This window comes from Carassius auratus, unplaced genomic scaffold, assembly GCF_003368295.1.
Source record: "Carassius auratus strain Wakin unplaced genomic scaffold, ASM336829v1 scaf_tig00010273, whole genome shotgun sequence".
Classification (NCBI taxonomy): Eukaryota; Metazoa; Chordata; class Actinopteri; order Cypriniformes; family Cyprinidae; genus Carassius; species Carassius auratus.
The window spans coordinates 40,758-68,629 of NW_020524117.1; the positions used below are offsets into that span (position 1 = coordinate 40,758).

The 27,872-nt window shown below is 31.3% G+C and overlaps 1 protein-coding gene across 1 annotated transcript in view; it reads left to right on the top strand.

The window, feature by feature from the left end:
• Positions 1–27,872, top strand: part of LOC113072774 (filamin-B-like) — a 58,870-nt gene that overhangs the window by 23,252 nt on the left and 7,746 nt on the right. The window contains exons 2-26 of the mRNA XM_026245742.1: positions 351–599; positions 2,001–2,098; positions 3,060–3,207; positions 5,285–5,478; positions 6,375–6,537; positions 6,621–6,821; positions 9,772–9,909; positions 10,203–10,329; positions 13,662–13,798; positions 13,890–14,083; positions 15,723–15,836; positions 15,911–16,054; positions 17,352–17,475; positions 17,561–17,721; positions 19,438–19,528; positions 19,644–19,813; positions 19,930–20,047; positions 20,954–21,216; positions 21,293–21,890; positions 22,109–22,282; positions 23,401–23,563; positions 24,530–24,690; positions 25,014–25,181; positions 26,498–26,621; positions 26,700–26,853. Coding sequence (XP_026101527.1) covers positions 351–599; positions 2,001–2,098; positions 3,060–3,207; positions 5,285–5,478; positions 6,375–6,537; positions 6,621–6,821; positions 9,772–9,909; positions 10,203–10,329; positions 13,662–13,798; positions 13,890–14,083; positions 15,723–15,836; positions 15,911–16,054; positions 17,352–17,475; positions 17,561–17,721; positions 19,438–19,528; positions 19,644–19,813; positions 19,930–20,047; positions 20,954–21,216; positions 21,293–21,890; positions 22,109–22,282; positions 23,401–23,563; positions 24,530–24,690; positions 25,014–25,181; positions 26,498–26,621; positions 26,700–26,853 — 4,376 coding nt within the window. The remainder of the gene's footprint in view (positions 1–350; positions 600–2,000; positions 2,099–3,059; positions 3,208–5,284; positions 5,479–6,374; positions 6,538–6,620; positions 6,822–9,771; positions 9,910–10,202; positions 10,330–13,661; positions 13,799–13,889; positions 14,084–15,722; positions 15,837–15,910; positions 16,055–17,351; positions 17,476–17,560; positions 17,722–19,437; positions 19,529–19,643; positions 19,814–19,929; positions 20,048–20,953; positions 21,217–21,292; positions 21,891–22,108; positions 22,283–23,400; positions 23,564–24,529; positions 24,691–25,013; positions 25,182–26,497; positions 26,622–26,699; positions 26,854–27,872) is intronic.

The window sequence follows — 27,872 nt, forward strand, 5'->3', positions numbered from 1 at the left end:
CAATAGCCTATTTTTAACGTTTTATTTTATTACAGATTTGCTTTGCTTATTCAGTATTCATTCAGCCACTTGTTTATTTGATTGATTTATTTAATGACTTATTTGCTTGTTTATGCATTTCTTTTAATAAATGTTTTTAATTTATGCACGTATTAATGCATGCATAAATCACTTATTATTTGCTTTATTCATATTATCAAATTTATTAACATTTTCAGTACTTTGCATGCTTATTTTATTACTTTATCTGTGCATTTCTTTTTATTTCTCAATATTTCAGTACTTATTTGCTTGCTTTATTTGCTTCATTATTATGATTATTTAACCATCTAATTTCCGGCTCCAAACAGACAGTAAAGCGATTGTGGATGGGAACCTGAAGTTGATCCTGGGTCTGGTCTGGACCCTCATCCTCCATTACTCCATCTCTATGCCCGTCTGGGAGGATGAAGACGACGAGGAAGCCAAGAAACAGACGCCCAAGCAGAGGCTGCTGGGCTGGATCCAGAACAAAGTGGCTGACCTCCCGATCACTAACTTCAGTCAGGACTGGAGGAACGGCCGAGCGCTGGGAGCTCTGGTGGACAGCTGCGCTCCAGGTGAGCGCTTCTTTTTATAATTGTTGTTGTGTTTAATGGACAGCTGTGTGCGTTTGCTCCATGTTTGTCTAGATACGGTGGAAAAGCCGTAAAACACAGCTGTGAACGAGTCAGAACTCTGTGTGCAAAGCTCTTCTGTTGTGTCTACAACATTTCCTTATTTCTAACTCAGTTGGTGTGGAGGTTTTTAGCCCTTACGAAAGGAAAATATATTTACCAATATATTTCTTTAAAATATATTGTGATATATTGTAATATATTATTTTCCCCTTTTATTTTCTAATATTTTATATATATGAATACATTTATAAAAATATATTTATGATACATATATTATATAATATATTGCAAAATACACAAATGATTGCCGCTTTCAATATATTGCAATATATTGGAAAAAATAAATATATATAAGAATATATGCCTAATATATTACATGATATGCTCCAATGTACTGCAATATAGTTTTGTTTCATAAGGTAGTGCATGTTTTCTCTTTTTTTTAATCCTTAGATAATTCTAGAAAACTTCTCAGTCACATTTAGCACTTTATTAATAATACCTTCCATCATCAGTGGACTGAAAACGTATTTTCGGTTTCACCCTAAACAATGAAATTCAATGAAATCAATTTTTTTTTATTCAGTTTATTATTCATTTGTAATAAAAAAAAAAAATTCAGTTACTTTATATATTACTTTTATATATACTGTAAGTTATATAAATATATACCTTTTTATATGTATAATTTTATTTATGTATTTATTTATATTGATTCATATTATTAACTTATTTATATAATAATAATTTTTACTTGTTTTTTTTTGTTGAAAAATTTTGGTACTTGTTTGTTTATTTATTATTATTATTTTTTTTTATAATTTATTACTTCTTTACATATTATTGTATTAATTTATTCATTTCTGTGTTGATTATTTTATTCATTTTATTTTTTATTTATACATTTATATTGTTATTTATAATTATATTAATCATTTTGATTTTATGGTTTGTTTTAAATAATTTGTATCTATAATTTATCACTAATTTAAGTACTTGTTTGCTTTTTTTATTAATAATTATTATTATTATCATTAATAATAAAACTTTAATTAAAATGTTGATGGTTTGTGTATCAGGATTAACATCCATTAATCAAAATAACCTTTGTTCTTTGTTTACGTAATTTAGCAATAAATGTGTTTGATGCTCTGTAATGTGCCTCAGTTTAAGTTGCAATGTAGAGCACAACAACAAATTAATATTTATCATTTTCAATATTTCAACAACTCAATTTTGGTGTATTTGTAATCAATAAATTAGATTAATTTATTATTGTTATTATTATTTAACACCTAAGCCAACTCTAATAATCTGTCTGACTGTATTTGTGTTTTTCAGGCCTGTGTCCGGACTGGGAGATCTGGGACGGGGAGAAGCCGGTGGAAAACGCCACAGAGGCCATGCAGCTCGCTGACGATTGGCTGGGGATCCCACAGGTGAGCTGGTGACCTTTGACCCCTAGTGAGTCAGGATGAGATTTCAGCAGCACAGAGGCGCCACATTAAATCTGTTTCGAGATACGTGTTAGACTCTGCTGCACACACACATCTACAGAGTTAATATGATCCAGGTTAGATTTACTGGAATATTTTACTTTCACTTGTGTTTCTGATTTTTTTTCTTTTGATGGGAAATAATGCAGAACTATTTTCTAATCTGATCAGGAACTTATGCTACTGTATTTGATTTTCAGTTGAGAAATATTGCTTGAAAAAACATACATGCATGTATGAAATAAATGTTTAATTAATGGAAACGCATTCATAATATGCGATCGTGGATCGGGGTTATTATAGATAAAATCATACAAGTTACTTGAAATAAAATAAACGCTAAGTGAAATAAAATTACAGTTATTTACAGCTATTTGACTTAAACTAAAAACATTCACATTTTGTTACTTCAAATAAAACCAAAATTAACTGAAGCGACATATAAAATATACTTAATAATCAACTTTATTCCAGCTTTTGCCAAGGTAACATTTCTCTTTTTGTTTAGTTTAATAAATCAAATAACTAATATTTATTAATATTTACTAAACAAAAAAAATACATTAATTAAAAAAATAACTAAAACTAAAAAATATATAATTAAATACATTAATTAATAAAATAACTAAAACTAAAAAAATAATTTTGTAATAAATTATATATTAATAAATTACTATAATGCATGTTTTTATTTTTACATTTATTTTTAATAATAATAAAAAAACGAAATTCTTTGAAACTAAAACAAAAATTAAAGTGAAAATATAAAAAAAAATATAAAGAATAAAAAAAATGCATAAAAATGTTTGGTTTGGATAAGCAGGTAGACGTTCGAGCCAAACGTTGTGTCAGAAATGAGTTTGCTGCACATTAAAGCAGGTGATTATTTTGTCTGTGTTTGCAGGTGATTGCTCCAGAGGAGATCATTGACCCCAGTGTGGACGAGCAGTCGGTCATGACGTATCTGTCTCAGTTCCCCAAAGCCAAACTGAAGCCGGGAGCTCCTCTCAAACCCAAACTCAACCCGAAGAAGGCGCGCGCGTACGGCCCAGGTGAGCCGGCTCGGTCACCTCACAAACATGCAGCTTCCGGCTTGTTCTCATGTGGATGTTTACATAGAAACACCCAGCGTTATCTTAAAAAACAGACAGATATGTTTGAGCAGCCGCACAAACACAGATTGCTATCATACCAGAGTTTCAGGATCTTGTAGTTTTCATGAATCTTGTCAGGTTTTGAGTATCAGCCGGAGCGAATGGAGCGTTACGGTCAGACTTTCTCAGATCGCAGATGGGATAATGCAGCGTGATGGGATTAAGATAACATGTTTCTTTCGTGTCTCATATTTCCTTTTGAGCTTGAGTTTGCTCATGTTCACTGCTGGTTAATTAAAAGTTTGAAATAATTAGAATAAATGTAATACTTTGAGTCTCTTCTGCTTACCAGTGCTGCATTTATTCGATCAAAAATACAGTAAAATTGTGAAATATTATTACAATTTAAATTAAGTTTTTTTAATATATATATATTTTGAAATGTAATTTATTCCTGTGATGCAAAGCTGAATTACTCCAGTCTTCAATGTCACATGATCTTCAGAAATCATAAAAATCTGCAAATTTGCTGCTCAGTTGTTATTATACTAATCAGTTTTTGCTGATTAATGTTTTTTTTTTTAAGATTAGTGTTTTTAATATAAAGAGCAAAAGAGCAATTTAATGCGTCCTTGCTAAATAAGTATTATTATTAATATTTTTTTTTATTCTACCTCAGTTGTTTGAATGAAAAATATGAAGCATCTCGACTGTTTTCAACATTGCTAATAATCAGAAATGTCTCTTGAGCAGTAAATCATCATATTTTCATGATTTCTGAAGATCATGTGACACTGAAGACTGGAGGAATGATGCTGAAAATACAGTTTTGATCACAGGAATAAATTACATTTCAAAAAATATATTTATAAAAGAAACTCATTTTAAAGTGTAATAATATTTCAAATTTTTTACTGTATTTTTGATCAAATACATTGTTTCAACAACAATAAAAAAGTCTGTGTTGTCGGTTTTAGTAGCGTGTCATTATCCTGTTATGTTCAGAACTGATGGATGGAGTGAAAATGTGCCTCTTACCTGTTGTAAATTTGACTAAAGCTATAAAACCGGTGGCTAATGGGTTTAAGAGTTATGATTCTCACACTAAAAGTGACCTCTACAAATTTCCTGTGACTAAAATGAGTAAAATGAACTGCGAGGCTTTGTTTGCAGCGCCGTGAGTCTTGGGAAATCTTCTCCTCTGTTTTTAAATGACTGTATAATTTACGACAAATAATGAAAATATCACATCAATGGTATTTTTCCATTAAGTGAATGTCGTCTCAGAAAGCACTACAAATAAAACGACTCTTGTTTCCTAAATCTGTGTGCTTCTTGTGTTTTATGAGCTCTGAGGGATCGTGTGTTTGCGGTTTTGTGTGGTTTCCCTCAAACTATAAACTAAAGTATTTTTAGATCATTACGTTCGTAGGTTTGTGTCGAACACTGTGCTTTCTAACCAACATCTGACTATATCTAATGTTTGCATTTCTTTGTACGAATAAATAATGCAATAGTGCACAAGTAGGGGATTCATGAATGAAATCCACATCATGCAGTAAAATCATAAGGGCTTTTAATTTATAATGGCTTTTTATGTTTCAGCCCACAGTGCTTCAGGGTTTAAAAGAGTACAAATGAGGAAAAGATTGAAATTTAAATGCAAACATAATGTCAAATTTATTGAAAGTGTTTCAATTTGTATTTATTGTATTGCATTTATTGTTCTTTAAATAAATAAATATTGTTAATAAATAATGCATGTATTTATTTATGTAGAATTAATTTGCAATCAACCTGTGAGGAACTTGTATAGTATGCACCAATCACACGATGCAAAACTGAAACTAAAATTAAAATGCATGTGCATAAACCTTTACATATACGTGCATGTACACTTTATATCATTTCATATCTTAAAATGAACTGTTGGACTGTTGAAGCATGCATTTTTTGTTTTAACAGCTCTGTAGGATCTGTAATTAAAACTGAAATCCTGAAGTCCTGATTGATTTTCTGGGTTGTTTGTGGTCAGGCATCGAGCCGAGCGGGAACCGTGTGATGCGTCCGGCCGTGTTCACGGTGGACACCTTCAGCGCGGGTCAAGGCCAGGTCACGGTGTATGTTGAAGACCCAGAGGGCCGCAGAGAGGAGGTCAAACCTGTGCTCAATGAAGGCAAAAAGACCTACAGCGTGACGTACATCCCTCAGGCCATGGGAGCGCACAAGGTCAGGATGAACGTCTGTATACTGCGGTGTACTTTATACATGTCTTTTCCAACTTACCGACACAAAAAGATGTTTATTACACAGAATCTGTGCCAATATAATGGATCATAACTATGTAAACGATGCATATTTGTGCTCCTCCTCAATGCATCCACTCTGTTTTTCTTCATTAGTAACATGCAGTTATTATAGGAGGCGTTGAATTTTATCTTACATTTATATATTATAAATATATATGTACAGTAATGCCATTTTTATTACAAAAATAAAAAACGTTGTAATTGCTTTTGCATATTTAATATGCAACTAAATATTTTATTCTTATTCATATATTATACATATGTAAAAATTTTATATATTTATTATAAATATAACAATTAATAGTGAAATTGCATTTATTTTTTTTATTAATTTGTGAATATTTCATTAATTCACATGACTTTTTCAGGTCTAAAAATCTTATTTAAAATTTGAAATTGTAAATTTAAAATTTTAAAATTTAAATTTAAAATTTAAAATTTAAAATTTAAAATTTAAAATTTAAAATTTAAAAATTAAAATTTTAATTTTTAATTTTACATTTTACATTTTACATTTAAAAATTTTAATTTTACATTTTACATTTTCAATTTTAAATATATCCAGTTTTTTTTGTTGTTGTTTTTTTACCTTGTCCTGCAAATAAATCAAGAACACTTGTGGATGATTTAAAAGTTTTGACATTTTTTTAATTTATTACTTTAATTTTACTGCATCTTGAGGCCCCCTGGTTGTTATATAATTGTCACATAGGTGTGTGTTTGTGTAAAAACACTCATTTGATTATATAGAAACACAGAACAAATTAGTTTCCTCTGTGAAATATAGTCCCCTGGTGTTTTGTGTTCACTCCACAGGTCACTGTGCTTTTCGCTGGACAGCAAATCCCAAAGAGCCCTTTTGAGGTGAACGTGGACAAAGCCCTGGGGGACGCCACTAAAGTCACGGCTAAAGGACCCGGACTGGAGCCGCTGGGAAACATCGCTAACAAACCCACCTCCTTCGACATCTACACCGCAGGTCTGAACGTGCAAACTTGAATTCGAGCTCATTTTCTTGAAGAAGACATGTGTTGTAGACGCTCTGCTGTCTGTGTTAATCAGGAGCAGGAGTGGGGGACGTGACGGCCGTCATCAGAGACCCTCTGGGTGATAAAAACACTGTGGAGGCCATCATGGAAGACAAGGGTGAAAGCGTCTTCCGCTGCAGCTACAAACCCATGCAGGCCGGCCCTCACACCATCAACATCACATTCGGAGGCATCGCCATCCCTAAGAGCCCCTTCACCGTCAACATCGGCCCAGGTACTACATGCAATTAAATACAGACACTACCCAGCGTCCTCTTTCTGAGCTGACAATTGCTTAAATATGTTGTTGGTCGATTAGTGTTTTAGTAAATAATGCACTCGTTTGTGGTGTGTGTGATGCAGCCAGCTTCGTTAAACATGACCTTCGTTTGATTTTTTTTTTAGGGTTTTATATATATAGAAATAAGGAAATATGTAGTTTATTAAAAAATAATAATAATTTATTATAATTTTTTTATAGTGCATGTACTATCCTCAAATTTTTTAATATAAAAAATATTTAGCAATGTAATTTTTATTTTATTAAATTAATAGTAAAATTACATTTATTTGCAAATACTTTATTAATTATTTAATGGTATACGTACTATATTTATTCACATTATACACATTTATGTATTAAATAAAGTGGAATATTTTGGGGATTTTTAGATTGGTGTTTGTGTTCAGTGCTTGTATTTTTGATGGACCAGCTCACATTCAAATATTAGGGTTTTTATGCACTTTTTTTGTTGTTTGAGATTAAATTTATTAGACGACAAATGAAATAAATTTATTTTAGTGTTATTTTAATACCATTATTTTATTTTTTTATTTTGAATGTTTAAATATTATTTTTACATTATTTATATTTTATAAGTTTAAGTAATTTTGTGAGTCATTTTTGTTTTATAATTTATTATTATTATTATTTTTGTAACACATCAAGTCACATTAAATGAAAATTAAAATGTTATATATGTATAGTTAATATATTTATTTATTTCAGTGCAGTTTTATTTTATTTCGAGTAACGACATGGCTTGTTAAATTGATTGATTGAAGTCTGATGACGCTGGTTCCTGCTGTAGTCTCGGTCTGTTCTGTTCATGCTTTGGCTGTGCGTCACTGAGCGTTTTATACCTTGTAAAACACCAAAATTCCTTTTCTCTGAAACAGCTTTTCCAAACGTGCGGCAGTTCTGTTTTAATTGATTTCCCGTGTGGTTAAACGTTATCATGCCGCTGATTCAACAGGCTTGTTTTAGCAATTAGTTGAATTTAACTGTTAAAACCGAACAGTGAGAGCATTGTTGAATCATGTGATGATTGCATCATGCCACTTGTTCTTCATCTCAAAGAGTTCTAAAACATTTATTTTACTGTTTTTCAGTTCTAATTATTTTAGTTATTTTGATTATTAATGTGTATCCAAATGACTTTAATAATAATGTCAACATTTTTGGCCAAATTGTACAAATTGCGAATTTTTCAAATTTGTTTTTTTTTATTGTTTTTTTTTTTTTTTTTTAATCAGAAAAATCCACAAAACCGTGCAGCCCTATAAAGGAATGACTTTTCTCTTTTATTGTGGTTCAGTGGGATATCAGCTCTATATTTCTCTTCCCTCTGTAATTGAGTGGTTTTGTTTGGCCGGTAGCTGTAGTGTTCCCGCAGGATGCTGTTTGTGGTGTGCAGGTTAGGATGAGCGTGATCTCGAGGAACTGTTGAACAAGGAAAGCAGACACATGAGCCGTAAAACCAAACGAGACCCTCAGGAGACGGATAGCTGGACTTTTACAGCTCAAAATGTTATTTCAGGACATTTCACAAGCAAATGAACGAGCTTCATAGATCCATTATGAGCTTTAAAAATGCCAAAATAAATGTTGAATCACTGGTGGCAAAGTTCAGATTTGGAAATAACTTTTCCTGAAAACTCTACTATGAATAATGACAGAAATTCAAATAGTCATAAATTTAAATTCAAATATTTATTTGCATATTTAATAATTATAAACACACACACACACACACACACACACATATATATATATATATATATACAGTATATACATATTTATTTAACATGCAAATAAATATTTTAATCCTTCTTTTATAATATTCCATTCACACGCATAAAATTATAAATTATAAACCATTTAATATTTAATTACAAATATAACAATTCGTAATATTACATTTACATATTATTATTTTTTTTATAAATATTCTTTTTTATAGTATGTACTATATTCATTTATCTAAAGACTGTTTACTTTTTATAGAGTACACTCATATACATTTATATATTATACGTATAAAAATACTTCATACATTAATAGTGAAATTAAATTTATTTGCATATTTGATTAAATACGCAAAACAATTTTATATTTTATGGTATATGTACTTTATTTATTCTCATTATATATATTTATACATTATGTAAAAGTAAAATTTTTATTAAAAAAATATATGCATTAACAGAATTAGATTGATTTGCATATTTTATTTATTAAATATGCAAACCAATTGTATATTTTATGATATATGTACTTTATTAATTCTCATTATATATATTTATACATTATGTAAAAGTGTCATTTCTTTAACAGAATTACATTTATTTGCATATTTTATTTATTAAATATGCAAAAAAAAAAAATATATATATATATATTTTATGGTATACAGTATGTACTATATTTATTCTCTTTATATATATTTATACATAATGTAAAAGTTGAATTTTTATAAAAAATATATATGCATGAACAGAATTACATTTATTTGCATATTTATTTATTAAATATATAAATAAGATTTTATTCTGTCTTTTACAGTAAATGTATTAAAATCTTTATTTATATTAGACCCACAGGATATTTGCTTAAGTATGCATTTTACAGTGCAAGATGTTATTTCAGGACATTTCTCAAGCATTTATCCAAAACATTCATCATGTCCTATATATGGTAAAGTTCAAATTTAGCTCTTGATTATTCCTAATCCTAAAAGCTCTACTAAGAATAAAGATGGCAAAGGCTGGAAGTAGAATTCAGGTTTTTTAATGAAGATAGTCTCAGATGCTGACGATGCATTAAAATATGTACTACTACTGCACAGTAATGCTTATTGTTAACTTTCAGTAAGTCACATATGGTGTGTGTTTGTGTGTTTCAGCGTCTGTTCCCGGAGCGTGTCGTGCCACCGGTCGAGGTCTGCAGCCCAGAGGGGTGAGAGTGCGTCAGACGGCTGATTTTAAGGTGGACACCCGTAACGCTGGGAGTGGTGATCTGAAGGTCACTGTTAAAGGACCCAGTAAGTGACCAAATAACAAACACACGATCACCCCGTCCTGATTGAGTATTTGGAGTGAGCCGGGGCAGTTTCCCAGACGAATCATCGACCGACCGGGTCACAGATGAGTCACTGAGTCCGCTATAACTTACAGGACACAAGTGTATCCCTGAGCAAACGTGATCCTGTACATGACTGCTGTTCATCTTCATAATCCTCAGATTCATAGGAATAAAAAATGCATTGGGAGAATGTGTTTTATTCGTGCTGTTCTTCTCTAATGGTTTGTGACTGAATAGTTTCTTCTGTTGCAGAAGGTCTAGAGGAGCCTGTGAAACAGAAGGACGCTTCAGACGGCGTTTACTCTTATGAATATTATCCACAAACACCTGGCAAATACACCGTGAGCATCACCTGGGCCGGACAGCACATTCTGAAGAGGTAACGAACACCGCTCTAAAACTCACCTTTACGGCCTGAGTGTGTTCACATATGACAGCGTCGTGGTCACTGATATCTGAACAAAATGTTTTTAGTACTAGCAATCATAAAATACAGGTTGAATTTTTTTTTTTTTTGCATAGATTATTTTAGATGATTTAAACAAAATGTAACAATATTATCTTAAATGAAAATACATTTTTATTTCACATTGCCACAGTATAACATTTTTTTTTTAAATGAATATTTTAAATTATGAATTTTATTTAAATTGTGTTTATTAATTTTGGTACTATACATAGTATAAACAATATTTTTAAATAATATATTTTGAATTAAATCAAATATATATGTATATTAAAAAAATCTATCAATCAGTTAAATCTAAATCTATTTAATCATAGATTAAAGTGGATGCTATGCATTGCACAATATAAATAATTATTAAAAATTGCATTGCGTTAATTGAAAGATTTTAATAATAATTATCAGAAGGTTCTCATTGTAATATTTATTTTTTATAAGATTTAAAAAAATTTAATCTGCATAGATTAAAGTGGGTAATACACATTTATAATTTCAAATAATATTTAAAATGATGGAATTGTTAATTTTTTTCATTATAATGTTAAATGTTTAACTCATTTTCTTTTTTTAAATTTGCATAGATGGCCTTTAAAAACATACAAATTTGCATCACATTAATGCTAAAGAAAATTTTCCATTAAAAAAATATATATATACATGCACAAATAAAATATATATATATATATATATATATATATATATATATATATATATATATATATATATATATATATATATATATATATAAAACATAGTTTTTTTTTATTTTGGAGTGAAATATTATCCGGACATAAACTGCTTGTAAATTGTAAACTGTTATTCAGATCTGCCAGCCGGATGAATCTGATCATGAGTGTTTGTGTATGGAGGCATAGGCGTATATAAACACTCGAAGGTTGGGGTAAATGTGTGTGTTTGGTCTAAATCAGAACAGAACGTGTTAGAGATGATCTGTGCATGTGCTGGGATTTCAGTCAAGACTGGGTTTATTGTCAGGGAATTTGTCTGATTGCAAACGGCTTGTTTGTGCATGTGAAAGGGTTTTGTCCATGACGGAGTATATACTACTGTACATGACAGATCATTTGTAACGTGTTTTAATCACTGGAGTAGAGAGAAAATTATATTTAATGTAAACACAGAACCTGTTGTTATTGTTTACTATTGAAATCTTTTTGTTAAAAAATAAAAATAAAAAAAATAATTATAATTATGAAGTATTAGATTGAAAACCAACTTAAAATAAGAACAGAAATAAATATAGATGAAAGCTCAATATAAATATATTGTTTTAAAAAATAAAATAAGATGCTTTTAAAAATATTAATGAAAAACTTAAACTAAAATAAATTTAGGCTGAAGTAGCAAAATTACCAAACTAAAAAATATTAATTTGATATTAAATAGAAATATTAAATAGAAATATTTAAAAACTAATACAAATAAAGTTTAATTATTAGATGAAAAACTAAGTTTGTTGCAGTACCAAAATGACTAAAATGAATAAATATATTCAAAACTCAAATATGTACTGTATTATTACAGTAGATGAAATATGTATTGGATGTAAAACTTGAACTGAAATAAAAAATTTAATTGGAATAAAGCTAAATAGAAATATTTGTAAAAACGAATAAAAAAAAAAAAAAATATATATATATATATATATATAAGTAAAAACTAAATTAAAGCTAACTTAAACTTAAATTAAAATGAAAACTGAAAATAAAAAAAATAAGTTAAATCAAAAGATAAATAAATAAAATAATAGTATATAAACAAAACTGAAATAACACTGGTGCATAACATATAAAACATACCTGGTTTATATTTCCAGTAGAAACAAACTTATGCTGATCTATCACAGCATGAATGATTTTATTATTGTATGTGTAGATGAGGTTTGCTCATGCCGCTCACCATAGTGTTCACTGCCAAGAAGACTCATTAGTGTGTAACGTGGTGGAAATGCATGAAGACACGTCCAGGAAACGGTTCAGTCACACCAGACAGAGAAGAGTAAACATCTTACTCAACAGACTGAGGAAGAGAACGACGACTGTCTTTAGAGTCGGATTTGTGCTCGCTCTGCTTGTGGACGTGTGGTTATGCAGAAGCATGCAGCACCAACAAAACCTGTTTAAGGTGTTTTTTAGATTTCGTCAGGGTTTTATAAGACGGCGTGGTGTGTGGTCTTCCTGGTGATCACATGTATGGCAGATCGGCCAATCAGATGGCTGCACTGCAGGAGCCGAAATGCCTGAGTGAAAGAGACAGGCTAGACTGAACACAATCGACCTCCTGTTCAGCTGGACGTCAGCCTCACACACACACACACACACACACACTCTCTCTCAGAGGTTTCTGCTGACGTAGAGTCCGAGCGCAGATTTATGACGTGTGTTTGTGTTGGAAATGGATCATTCTCAGTTACTAGAGGCGTCAGCTCTGTTTGTGCTGCTGAAGCTGTCAAAATAAAGTGTTTAGCTTTGTGTCTTATTGACAAATAATGGCATTTTGAGATTTCAACTCATAATAGATGTATTTTGCTTAAAGACAATAAAGCTTGTTTTTAAGACCATTTATGCAATTTTACATTATTTTCATGAAAATTAAGCACATTATTGCCCCAAATTCTCATTATTGTAATGCATGAAGATTTTTTTCAAAACATTTTTTTTGAAGTTTTATCCTCAATAGTGATTTCATTTTTTTATTTTTTTTTGCATGTATAGATTAATGTGGGAGCTACATATTTAATTATATTTAATTGTGAAGTTTTTTTTATTATTTCCAACAGGTTTCCATTATTGTAATAATTAAATTAAATTTAAAGGTTTAATTATATTTTTAATTTACATTTTTAAACCTGAAAATATAAAAATAAAAGCTAATTCATAATAATAATAATAATAATAAATTTGACCAGAAAATATAAATAATACTAAAATATGCCTGGTACATAAAATGTTATTTTTTATTTTTTTTTGCATAAAGTAGATTGCATTGCCACAGTTTGAATATTTAAAAAAAATTGTGTTACATTATTTGCAAAGAAAATGTGCTTCATTTTTCTGGTTTCTTTAGAATTAAATGCATAAAATCTTAATGGTGATAAAACAAGGCTTATTTTTGTTATGCAATATATAATTTGTTTGTTTTCTGATTGCGGAGTGAAATTTCATCAGGAGATCGACTCCTTCCATGCATACATGTGACGTTAGATCTTGTTTTCTTGTGTTCAGCCCCTTCGAGGTTCAGGTGGGCTCTGAAGCTGGACAGCAGAAGATCCGTGCGTGGGGTCCGGGGCTGGAGGGGGGCGTTGTGGGCAAGTCTGCGGACTTTGTGGCTGAATCCATCGGAACTGACATCGGAGTGCTGGGTGAGATCACAGATCTTCACACATCTTATCACAGTCACATTTAGATCAACCTGTTTATGATCATATGATGTAAATACCTTCCTTTCTGTAGGCTTCGCCATCGAGGGTCCATCTCAGGCCCGGATCGAGTGTGATGATCAGAACGACGGCTCGTGTAATGTGAGGTACTGGCCCACTGAATCGGGGGAATACGCCGTCCATGTCATGTGTGATGATGAAGACATTGAAGACAGTCCCTTCATGGCCCACATCGTCGCTGATGACAAAGCCAGCAACCCCAACCAGGTGAACAAGATTACTTTCATCACCATTAAGCACATTTCTCCCCAAAACTCTCAGTATCGTAAAGCATTCTGTTTTCTTCTGATTGTTTTTGTATTTAATATTAGTAATTTCAGATTATTATTATTTTTATTAAAATTTTTAATATATTTTTAAGTGAGTACTAGACATTGCCCCAGTTTAAATATTTTGTTTTATAAATATATATAAAAGTGCATTGCATTAATTGTGAAAAGGTTTATATATATATATATATATATATAACTTTTTCACAATTTATGCAATGACGTTTTTTTTTTCTATTTGTATATTTATACTATTTATAAAATATTTAAATTGTGGCAATGTGTAGTACCCACTTAAAACATTAAAAAAAATGAAATAAAAAAATACAATATTGATATAACCTGTTGAGAGTAATAGAACTTAAAAAACATATTCACAATTAATGATGCAATTAAAAAAATAGTAATAAGTCTTCTTATTCTAAACACATTCTCATTATTGTAATTTATTTAAATGCTTAATTTAATACATTTAAATTTTTAAGTCTAGATTGTATTGCCACAGTTTATAAGTATATATATATATATATATATATATATATATATATATATATATATATATATATATATATATATATGTATGTATATGTATGTATGTACACACAAGTACAAAACATTTATTAAATCTGTTTTAAATGGAATATTTTTTTAATTTAAATTTTTTTATTGCATTGCATGTTTCTTAAGAATATCAGGATGAGCTAAAACACTGTGTTTTATTTTAAAATACTGGCAAACATTTGATTTAACCCTCTGAGGTTCTTCGGTCATTTATGACCCGAAATATATATTTTTTTAATGTTAAAAATCGTAGCTTCATCGGAATGGTCCGAAACTTGGTGACTTTATTGGTACTTGTTATATGAACACAAATATTGGGGACAAGATTTGAAAAGTCTAAGTGGTCGTAAAAAAAATAGTCACACTGAGGGTCTTCGGGTCAAAAATGACCCGCCATAGGAAATGAATGGGAAATTGGCAAAAATATGAAAGTTTTTCTTTTACTCCATAAGCACAAACATCTTAGTGCAACAGAGGAAATTAAAACTAATAATTCAGAAATAAAATGCATTAAACAACTTCAACATAAATCTACTTTAAATGATTGTATTGCTGTTGCAAAAAGTGCTAAAAAATCCCAGGAAAAATCAAAAATAAAGGAGATTGCATTGGTGCTTTTTAGGGATGCACGATAATATCGGCACAACATGGGTATCGGCCGATAAAAGCTTAAAATGACCATCATCGGTATCGGCCGATATGAATATTTCTGCCGATGAGCCAAACCGATATTCTCCAAGTGAAATAATTGACCTGTTTTTCAGATGTGAATGTCTGTCTACATTTGTAAAATAATAAATTTATGGTAGAATCAGTACAGAAGAGAAACATGGATTTCTCTTCAGTAAAATTAAAGTTTAAATATATCAGGCGAAAAATTTGTATATATATCGATATCGGTATCGGCATCGGCCAAAATTATTTTGAAAATATCGGCATATCGAATATCGGCCAAAATCCAATATCGTGCATCCCTACTGCTTTTACTAGTTTATTAGAAGTGTTCTTGTTTGTAGGTCAGGGCTTACGGAGCAGGACTGGAGAAGACGGGCTGTATCATAAACAAACCTGCTGAGTTCACCGTCGAGGCCAAAGACGCTGGAAACGGGCCGCTGAGAATAATCGCACAGGTTGGCAAGCACCAGCCAATAAAAGTGACACAAACCGCTCCGAGTTAAACATTTGAATTCATTTGTTTTCCCAGGATGCAGATGGCGTCCCCATCGACGTGAAGGTGAAGAGCACCGGTGATAATGTCTATTCCTGTTCATACACGCCGACCTCGGCCGTCAAACACACGCTGGCCGTGACCTGGGGAGGCGTCAGTGTTCCCAACAGCCCCTTCAGGGTAAGAGCGACCCAGACCGAGGCCAAAACCATTATCACAAACACAAAGGAGACTAACACACTAACTATAGCTGGTGCTCTTAACCCTTCAGCAGCCAAAGATAAACCTGTCATCATCATAACCACCTCCGTCATGGAGCGCCGCTGCTTCTCGGTCAGATAATGTCAGCTGTTTATTTCGATTTTAACGCTTGATATGAGATATTTGCATTGGTGATCACGGCTTTAGGGAATGAAACGGAGAAAATGCACATTATGTTATGCAAAATAATTGCATTGCATGTTTCATAAGACTAGTAGGATGGACAAAAGCATTGTATTTTATTGTTGTTGTTTTTCACTACATTTAAAAAAAAATCAGTAGCTGTATCAAATTTGGTGCATTTTAGTTTTCATATTTTTCCAAATCTATTTATCCATTGCTTTCTCCTGTTTTGTTTTTTAAGAGAAGTATACATTACTGCTTGACGTGTTTCTTTTGCTGCAAAAGCACTAAATCCAATTCCATTTCAGTATGTTTCTAACATGAAGTGATTTTAAAATGACTTTTAATGTCTAGATAATTTGCGATGATTTTGCACAGTGTGAAATTGTATTAGATTATAACACTGACTGATTTGACTGTAAAATGGTGTTTTGTGGTGTTTGCAATCTAGAGTTGCTTTTTTCCAGAAGTTAAGAATGAAAAAATATGATCAAAATACGTTTGACTGAAGTTATAATGATAATTGTTAAATGCACAGATGAACTGAAGGATTATTCTGTTATAATGAAGTCAAACATAGTGTTACAAAGCACAATTGTTCATACGTTATTCATTTGATAAAGCAAACTCACTGCAGAGCTTCAAACAATGCAACTTGCTTTTGCTTGACTGATCGTGCAAACACATTTCACAATGTCAGACTCTGGAAAAATGCAGTGCTCAAATGAAGTACTAACACTGGTTATATTTACAGAAGGGGAAGTTGGATTGTTTTTCCATGTGCTTTTATGCATTTAAGTGTTTGATTCATGACTGAACTCAATAACGTTCAATAAATTCTAATACTTAATGTTCTAATATTTGTCGTGTGTGATTTCTGTGAGTTTGAGTTTCATTTGCATGTTTCCGGGTTATCTTGAACGAAGTTAAAGCTTCAAATACTAACTTTAATAATACTAAGCGACTTGACTTTGCATCAAATGCTCTTCGACTCGATTTGCATTGTTTATTCATACTCTTAAAGTGTGCTATTTTTCATTCTCTAGTAACACTGCTTGCTGTCATTAACACTCAGGAGGCTTTATTCCATTAGGTGAATGTTGGAAAGGGAAGCCATCCTCACAAAGTCAAAGTGTTTGGTCCAGGACTGGAGAAAAGCGGACTGAAGGCTCACGAGCCGACGCACTTCACCGTGGACTGCACAGAAGCTGGAGAAGGTAAAGCAGATTCACTGCATGCACAGAAACCCCTGCTTTTCCATGAGTGAATTACACCGTGTTTCTTGTGTTGGGGGTTTTTCAGGTGACATCAGTGTTGGAATCAAATGTGAAGCGAATGTTGTCAGCGATAAGGAAGAGGATGTTGAGTTTGACATCATTCCCAATGCCAATGACACCATCACTGTCAAATATATTCCTCCTGGAGCTGGACAGCTCACAATCAAAGTCCTTTTTACCGATCAAGTGAGTTAGGGCCAATTTGAGCTGTTTTATGATGATAAGAAACTGTCTGACTCTCGACTGTGCTTTTATTTTTTTTAATTCTATGATTCTTTCACACATATCTTATGGCTTAACCACATGGTCTCAAGCTCATCAGTTATCAGTCAAACCCATAGAGTGTCTTTACAACCGAGCCTTGAAAGTTCTAGACAAGAAGAGAATAAGGTACCATCACTGCCAAATTCTAAGTAAATATAAGATCTTAAGTTTTGCTAATTTTATTTCTCTGCATCTGGTTAAACTGGTCTTCAAATGCTTAAATGATGCTTCTCCACTACTGCTCTGCAAAATAATAACAAGACAGCAAAGTACTAGATGCACCAGATTTGCATCTAAAATCAATTGTTACATCCCTTTTCGTAGAACATCATTTGGCCAGGTTGCTGTTTCAGTGAAAGGGGCAAAATTATGGAATGCTCTGCCAGATCATCTTAAATGCATCCCAACATTAGCCACCTTCAAAAAAAAAATCAAATTGTGGTTAATTCAGGAACAAAGTTGCTCTCATATTTAGTCTTCTTAGATTGTCCTTTATGTATACTTTTAGTACTTTTGTATTACTTCCCATTGTATTGCATTTTTAGCCTTTTTCTTTTCCGTTATTATATTAATGTTAATGTGAATGAAACTATATTTGTTTGTTTCCTTTTTTTTTTTTACCAAAAAGCCCTACTTAGGGACAAGTGTTGTAAATTAGCTTTAGCTAAAAACATTATGATACATGCATCAGATGACTGTCAAAGTTTATCTATGTTATTGTATCTGTCCCTATCCAAATAAACTTAAATAATAATGTTACTACTATAGAGATCTGTAGAAAACATGATTATTGAACCTTTGATTTAAAAATTTTATTTTATTTTATTTTATTTTTTTTTATTTTATTTTATTTTATTTTATTTTATTTATTTTTATTTTATTTAATTTTATTTTATTTTATTTTATTTTATTGTTCAAGTGGATTGGAGAATTATGTTATAGTTTTATTTATTATTTATTTATTCATATTTTAATGCAAGATACAGTTGGATGGCCAGAACAACCCTATGTCTGTTTTTATTAATTAAATCACATTTTAATCCAAGAAAATATGATTTCTGCATTTTTGCAAATATGGTGTTTTCATTTTAAACGATCTGTTTCAAGACATTCCATGTTAAAATATCTTTAAATTAAATTAAATTTAATTTAATTAAATTAAATTTAATTTAATTTAATTTAATTTAATTTAATTTAATTGTTCAAGTGGACTGGAACATTGTTATAATTTTTTGTATTATTTATTTATTCATATTTTAATGCAAGATGCAATTGGATGTCAAGAACAAAGCTATGTCTGTCTTTATTCATTTAAATACATTTATAATCCAAGAAAATATGATTTCTGAATTTTTGCAAATATGCTGTTTTCTTTTAAAAATGATCTGTTTCAAGACATGCCATGTTAAAATATCTTTTAGTTTAATTTAATTATTTTTATTTTATTTTAATGAATTGTTCAAGTGGTTTGTAAAATCATGTTATAATTCTATTTATTTATTTATTTTATTCATTTATTTATTTATATTTTAATGCACGATACAATTGGATGGCCAGAGCAATCCTACTGTATGTCTGTCTTTATTCATTTATTCAATTACATTTTAAATCAAGAAAATGTCAAATGATCCATTTCAGGAAATCCCGGTCAGTCCGTTCCATGTTAAAGTGGATCCCTCGCATGACGCCTCCAAAGTGAAAGCAGAGGGACCCGGTCTCGCCCGAGCAGGTTTGATGTTGGATTTGATGACAAACAGTTTGATCTCATCAAGAATCTGGATCTTACCCGGATGACTTTAGGGTCTCTCTGTTCATTTTCCCATGCGATGTCTTTGTACCATCAGGTGTGGAGTGTGGAAAACCAACACACTTCACCGTTTACACCAAAGGAGCTGGTAAAGCCCCTCTGGACGTGCAGTTTTCTGGACCTAATAAAGGACAGCCTGTTCAAGGCTTTGAGATCATTAACAACTATGACTATTCCCACACCGTCCGGTACACACCGCTCCAGCAGGTAGGGGTCTGCAATCACAGATTTATAAACAGTTCAAGGAATTTAAATGGGTGAACTGAACATCTTTCACTATTTGTCCTCTGGCGTCATCATTCTGCTTCTCTGTACCAATTCAGGGAGAGATGGTGATAACTGTGACCTTCGGTGGTGACCCTATTTGTAAAAGCCCCTTCGCTGTTGGTGTTGCTGCTCTATTGGACCTTAGCAAGATCCAAGTGAATGGCCTGGAGAATCGTATGTTATTTATTTATTTATTTATTTGTTTGTTTAAATTCATGTTTCAATGGATGGCCTGGAAAATGTGTATTTTAATTATTTTAATTTTGGCCATTCCTTTGTTTATTTATTTTAAGCTATTTATTTATTGAATATTTTGTATTGATTTATGCTATTCTATTTCATTTATTTAATGATTTATTTATTTATTTATTTATATCAAATATATATATATATTTTTTATTATATTATATATTATATTTTTATTAATATATATATATATATATATATATATATATATATATATATATATATATATATATATATTTTTTTAATAAAAATATAATATAATAAAAAATAAATAAAAATATTTTTATTATATTTTTATTATTTTTATTATATATATATATATATATATATATATATATATATATATATATATATATATATAATATATATATATATATCACTTTTTTATGATATTATACATTATATTTTTATTAATTAATAAAAAAATATTTAAGGTCCTCCTGTTTGGTATGGACAATTGTGTTTGTTTGTTTATTATTTATCTATTTTACATGATATTTATGTATAATAATAAATATTTAAATTTTATTCCAAGTTTCAGTGGATGGCCTGATCATTTGTGTATTTTTCATATTTATTTTAAGCTATTTATTTATTTATTGGATGGCCTGTGTTAATTTATACAATCCTGTGTTATTTTATGTATTTATTTCAATCCGCTTATTTAAATATGTATATTTAATAATAAGTATTTAAATTTTAATCCAATGTCCTATTGGATTGCCTGTAAAACTTTTATTTATTTAATCATTTTTATTTAGTTATTTAATTTTTATACAATTAATTTTTATTTTATTTTATTTTATTTTAACCCCATTTAATGTTTTATTCCAGGAGTGCAAGTGGGTGAGGATCAAGAGTTTGCTGTCGGCACAGGAGGAGCAGGTGGACAAGGCAAACTGGAAGTCAAGATCACCAGCCCATCAGGGAAGTCTGTGCCCTGCGTCGTGGAGCCTCAACCTGGTAAAGGAGCCAGTCTGGTGAAGTACATCCCCAAAGAGGAGGGTGCCTACGCGGTGGAAGTCGTTTATGATGGTAATCCAGTTCCAGGAAGCCCTTTCTCAGTTGAAGCCATGCTGCCTCCTGATCCCAGCAAGGTATGTTGAAGTGAAAGCGTGATTCGGGTTCTTGTAGAAGAGAAGAGGTTGTGACTTGGTGGTTCTGGCTGTACAGGTCAAGGCGTTTGGGTCAGGATTGAAGGGCGGTCTTGTTGCGACCCCTGCTGAGTTTACCATTGACACCAAGGGCGCTGGAACCGGTGGCCTCGGTCTAACCATCGAGGGTCCAACCGAAGCCAAAATGGAGTGCTCTGACAACGGCGACGGCACCTGCTCTGTGTCGTACCTCCCGACCGAACCCGGAAAGTATCTAATCAACATTCTCTTCGAGGACGTCCACATTCCCGGCTCGCCTTTCCACGCAGACATCCAATACCCGTTCGATCCCACCAAAGTGGTGGCGTCCGGCTCCGGGCTGAAACGAGGCAAAGTAGGCGAGACCAGCGTGCTGGACGTCGACTGCGCCAAAGCTGGACTGGGCCAGTTGACGCTGGAGGCCGAGTCTGATTCTGGAGTGAAAGCCAAGACTGAAATCCTGGACAACAAGGACGGGACCTACACGGTCACCTATATCCCGCTGACGGCCGGTTTGTACACGCTACTGCTGAAGTACGGAGGGAAGACCGTCCCCAACTTCCCCGCCAAAGTGAGCGTGGATCCGGCGGTCGATACCAGCAAAGTGAAGGTGTTTGGGCCAGGAGTTGCTGGAGAAGGTATTGAATTAATCTCAAGTCTAAATTGGTTACAAACCATTCACTTTTAAGAATGAATGCATCTAATTTCTTGTAGCCAATGGAGGAGCTTCTGTCTTTGTAATACAATCCTTCAGTGCAAGATGGCCCTAAAAACAATTTTGCTGAAAGATGATTTTAATTCAAAGGCAATGAGGAGATGCATTGTTTTGAGAGACCTGTTCTTCTCTGCTCTCCAGGGGTTTTCAGGGAGGCCACGACTGACTTCACCGTGGATGCACGAGCTTTGACCAAAGTTGGTGGGCAACACATTAAAGCTCATGTGAAGAACCCGTCAGGTGCTGCTACAGACTGTGTTATTAGTGACAACGGTGACGGGACTTACATCGTGGAATACACTCCGTTCGAGAATGGTACAGTTCACTACATCTACTTAAATGACCTGAACAGTCTCATCATTCATTCATTCAGTACTGGCATACTGCAGAGAATTTACTTCAGATATTTATTTATTGATAGCTCAAGATCCAATTGGATGTTCTGGACAGTTTGTTTATTTTTTTTCTAATACAATTGGATTGCCTGGATAATCCATTTAATTGTTTGTTTGTTTGTTTATCTATTTTTAATCCAAGGTCCAATTGGATGGCCTGAGTATCATGCTTATTTAATAATATGCTTATTTATTTACTCTATTAATTATTTTTTAATTTTTACTCCTATTTCTCCTATTATTTTATTATTATTTGTATAATTGTTTTTTATTATTTTATTTAATTGTATTTAATTTTATAAACCCTAACCCTATACACATATATAAAATACATAAAATAAAATAATGTATCAATTAATCAATTATATTAATCAATTAAAAAAATTATAATAAATATATATATATATATATATATATATATATATATATATATATATATATATATATATATATATATATATATATATATATATATATTTATTTATTTATTTTAATAATATATATTTATATATATTTATTTATTTTAATTTATTTATTATAATTTTTTTCCATCTACCCATCCATCCAGCTGACCTCCTAGACAATCCGATGTTATTTATTAATGTATTAATTCATTGATTAATTGATCCAAGTTGGATGTCAAGGCCAACAATTGTATCCCATTTTCTTCAGAATTGGCTGTTTCTTCCCAACAAACACTGCTTTACCTTACATTCATGCTCTTGGCAGACGTTTTTATCCAATAACGAACTAAATGTAATGCAAGCAACATGTTTTATCAGTGCATGCATTCCCACAGTTTGTGTAACAGTGCTGTTTGAGCTACAGGAACAGGTTTCATCTTGTACTTGTTTATTTTGAAGCACAGCAATAAAGCCCGCCAGACAACACTGATAATAAAGCAGGATTTATGAGGTGACAGACTCGTTCTCAGCTGCAGCACAGCAGTGTCTGATTAAAGCAAGACGCTATAGGAAAAACCATTGTTTTTAGTTTTTAGAAGCTGAGTGCTGATTGTCTTCTGTCTGCTTGCTGCAGGAGTCCACAGTGTGGAGGTTCTGTACGATGAGACTCTGGTTCCAAAGAGCCCGTTCCAGGTCGGGGTGGGCGAGGGCTGTGACCCCTCACGTGTGCAGGCCAAGGGCCCGGGTCTGGAAGAAGCACTGACCAACAAACCCAACCAGTTCTCCATTGTCACCAGGTGAAAGAGCTTCAAAAAAATCATGCATTTGTCATTTAATTGAACTATTACATTTACCTGCACTACCGTTCAAAAGTTTGGGCTTAGTATTTTAATTGTGAAGGATGCAACATATTAATTAAGTGACAATAAAGACATTTATAGTGTTGCAAAATGTAAAAACATAAAGTAAACTTTTGCATTTTCTATTTATCAGATAATTGAATGTATCACGATTTCCACAAAAATATGAAGCAGCACAACTGTTATCAACATTGATAATAATCAGAAATGTTACTTGAGTAAATCAGTATATAAAAATGATTTCTGAAGATCATGTGACACTGAAAACTGGAGGAATGATGCTGAAAATACAGCTGCGCATCACAGAAATAAATTATAGAATATATATTCAAATAGAAAACAGTGATTTTAAATATATGGTATTATAGGTAACTAAAACTAAAGCATTTTAATGACTTGAAATAAAATGAACTTTGACTGAAATAAAAATTAGTTTTAACTTAGTTTATTTTAGTTAAATTAAATGGATATGTTCAATTTTTCCTGTAACTGAAATATAATAGGTTAACTAAAATAAAAATGAATAAAAGTACATATAAAGTAAAAAAAAAAAAAAAAAAAAAAATTCCGAACAATTTACTTAATTTACAAATAAAATAAAAAATAATACTATTAATGATACTTAAATTACACTTGTAATATTTTATATTCAATTGTAATTTAAATATTTTTTAGATATTTTTTTAATAATATTTTTAATATTTTTATTTTGAAATATAGTAACTGCTTTCACTTTATTTTTTATCTAATAAATGAACATTCAAAAAAAAAAAAAAAAAAAAAAAAAAATCTTACCAACTTCAGACTTCTGAATAGTAGTTTAAATCTTGTTCTGTATATAATCACAAACATGCTATAATGACAATCTGATATTGTCTAAGCACCCGTCTTTGATCCGTACAGAGGAGCTGGTGTCGGTGGTTTGGGAATAACTATAGAAGGTCCATCCGAGTCCAAAATGTCCTGCAAAGATAACAAAGATGGCAGCTGTAGTGTTGAGTACACCCCGTATGTGCCTGGACTGTATGACGTCAACATCACGTACGGAGGACAGCACATTTCCGGTACGTGACCTGCCTCTTTCTTTCTGTCCCCTGTGCACCACTTAAACTCCAGACCTTAAGGAAGCATAAACCGGAGCTTGTTTTTAACCAGAGTCCCAGTTTCCCCCGCAAATGAGTTTTCATTAGTGCATTAGTGTTACACCAGGGAAACGAGATCTTAGTTGTCATTACTGCCTTGTTGTTACTTATCATTTAACTTCTCACCCGTTTCTGTGTAAATCTTTTTTATCTTATTCTAGCTCTGTTTGAGTTGCATGAGCATGCATGGAGACGCACTAGTCAATGTCTGAACCGGAAAGTGTTTATTCTTGTTTGCGTTGTAGGAAGCCCGTTTAAAGTGCCGGTGAAGGATGTTGTTGACTCCAGGAAGGTGAAGATCTCTGGGCCTGGTGTCGGGTCTGGAGTGAGAGCTAATATCCCACAATCCTTCACTGTAGACTGCAGTAAAGCTGGTGTTGCTCCTCTCTCTGTGGCTGTGACTGGACCTAAAGGTACTAACACACATTAAATCACACCGCCTTTTTTCTTTTAGTTGGGCTTTTTTATTTATTTAACATTTAATTTTTCTGAATTAAGTACTGCCATACTCCAGAGCATTTAGGTAAACATGCTATTTATGTATGTATTTATCTTGTCCTAAATTAAACACCAGCTTACTGCACAGTATATATGTAGAAACTATTAATTTTCAAGGCTTTGTTTTTGAGTTTCATATTGTTCTGCATTAAAAAATGCAATTTATGTAAACACTACATTGTTTTTGTTCAAAATTAAATGCTAGCATACTGCACAGAATATATGTAAACACTTTATTTATTAATTATTTGGTTAAAATATTTATTTTAAATATGTATTTATTGTCTTTGCTCTTAAATACTATCATACTAGACTGTATACACTTACAATTATTTATGTATTTATATATTTATTTTTATTTAATTAATAGTATTCTTTGCTTTGTTCTGAATTAAATACTATCTTACTGCACAGTATATATAGACACTATACATTTTTAATGCTTTTTGAGTTTTATTTTGTTCTGCATTAAAAAGTGCAATATACAGTATGTAAACACTTGAATGTTTATTTTATTTTATTTTTTCAGAATTAAATGCTAGCATACTGCACATTATCTATGTTAACACTTTTTTCAATAATAATAACTATTTATTTGGCTTAAATATTTATTTAAAATATTTATTTACAGTATGCTTACACACATATATATTTATGTCTTTATTTTAATTTATTTAATTAATTTTGTTTTGCTTTGTTCTGAATTAAATACTAGCTTACTGCACAGTATATATATGTAAAAAAAAACTAATCATTTTTTAAAAAAAATTAGTTTTATTTTGTTCTGCATTAAAAAGTGCAATATATGTTAACACTTTAATGTTTATTTTGTTTTGTTCAGAATTAAATGCTAGCATACTGCACATATTTCATGTAAACACTTTATTTAATAATCATAATAACTATTTATTTGGTTTAAATGTTTATTTAAAATATTTATTTACAGTACGCTTACACACACATATATTTATGTATTTATTTATATATATATTTTTAATTTATAGCTTTGTTCTGAATTAAATACTAGCTTTTTACACAGTATATTCTTAAATGTGATTGATTTTTATTGATTTATTATTTTCCAACTTCATGCGACACATGTTTCTAACTGAAGTGTGCTGTCGAATCATCCTCACTATAATGCATGTTTAGTTTTCTGTGATCGTAGCAGTTGTCACTTTGTAAATAAGGCAGACTGATCATATATCTGGGCTGTTGTTGTTGTTTGCAGGTAGAGCCGAATCAGTTGAAGTCACAGACAATGGTGACGGCACACACACAGTGTCCTACACGCCGTCGGTCGAGGGCTCGTACTCCGTCGCGGTCAAATACGCAGACGAGGAAGTTCCACACAGGTACCGGTGTCAGATTCACTCAGGCTGTGAGTGCTAGCGTTCACTAGATCAAACCAATCCTGCAAATGTGTCTTTCAGTCCGTTCAAGCTGCGTGTTCAGCCCACTCATGATGCCAGTAAGGTGCGTGCCAGCGGCCCCGGGCTCACCACCGGCCTCCCGGCCAGCGTCCCGGTCGAGTTCACCATCGACGCCAGAGACGCCGGCGAGGGCCAGCTGTCAGTGCAGATCACTGTGAGTCCTGACGTCTCCCGTCTCAGCTTCCTCTTCAAGCAGTGGAGTCTCGTTTATCTCTTGAGGATGATTTGAATGTTTTCAGTCAGCCAACAGACTGTGAAATCACACTTCGATTTAGTTTCTGACTGACGATGGAAACGATGAATAAGGATCTGAGAGTAGCACATAGTAGCATATTGCAAAAGATGTCTTTCATGCATCGGTCTCTTGTTATTTAATCTTTTGAGTAACTGCTCCGGTGAACTATTCTATTATTCTGCAATTATTATTATTCATTTGTGGTTGTAGTTATATTATATTATATTATATTATATTATATTATATTATATTATATTATATTATATTATATTATATTATATTATATTACATTATATTATATTATATTATATTATATTATATTATATTATATTATTAGTATTGGTAGTATTTTAAAGTTATTGTATATTTTTATGCAATATTTTATTATACAATTTATATTATATTACATTATTAGTAACATGATTTAGAATTGTTAGTATTTTAAAATTATAATTTATTATAGAGTGTATTTGTATAAAAATTTAAATGTTAAATTATGTACATTCTATAATAAATTTTTTTTTTGTATTTTTAATATTGTAATAATACAGTATATTTTTCTAAAAATTTTATAATTAATTAAAATTATAATTATTATATACTTAAAAATACTGTATGATATTAACTTAATAATACATTCTATAATTTAAAAATTATATTGAATTTAGTATTATTAGTATTTTTTATATTGTAATAATTTATTATACAGTATATTTTTATAAAAATGTATAATTATTTAAAATTATAATTATTATATACTTAAAAATACTGTATAATATCAACTTAATATATATATATATATATAAAAAATTTTTTAAATGTATGTAATAATATATTATGAAGTATTTTTTTATATATGAGTTTCAAACTCCTTAAATATATTGACTGAGACCGAAGCAGCAGGCCAGCGGTGAGATAAATGGACATCTGATAAAAGC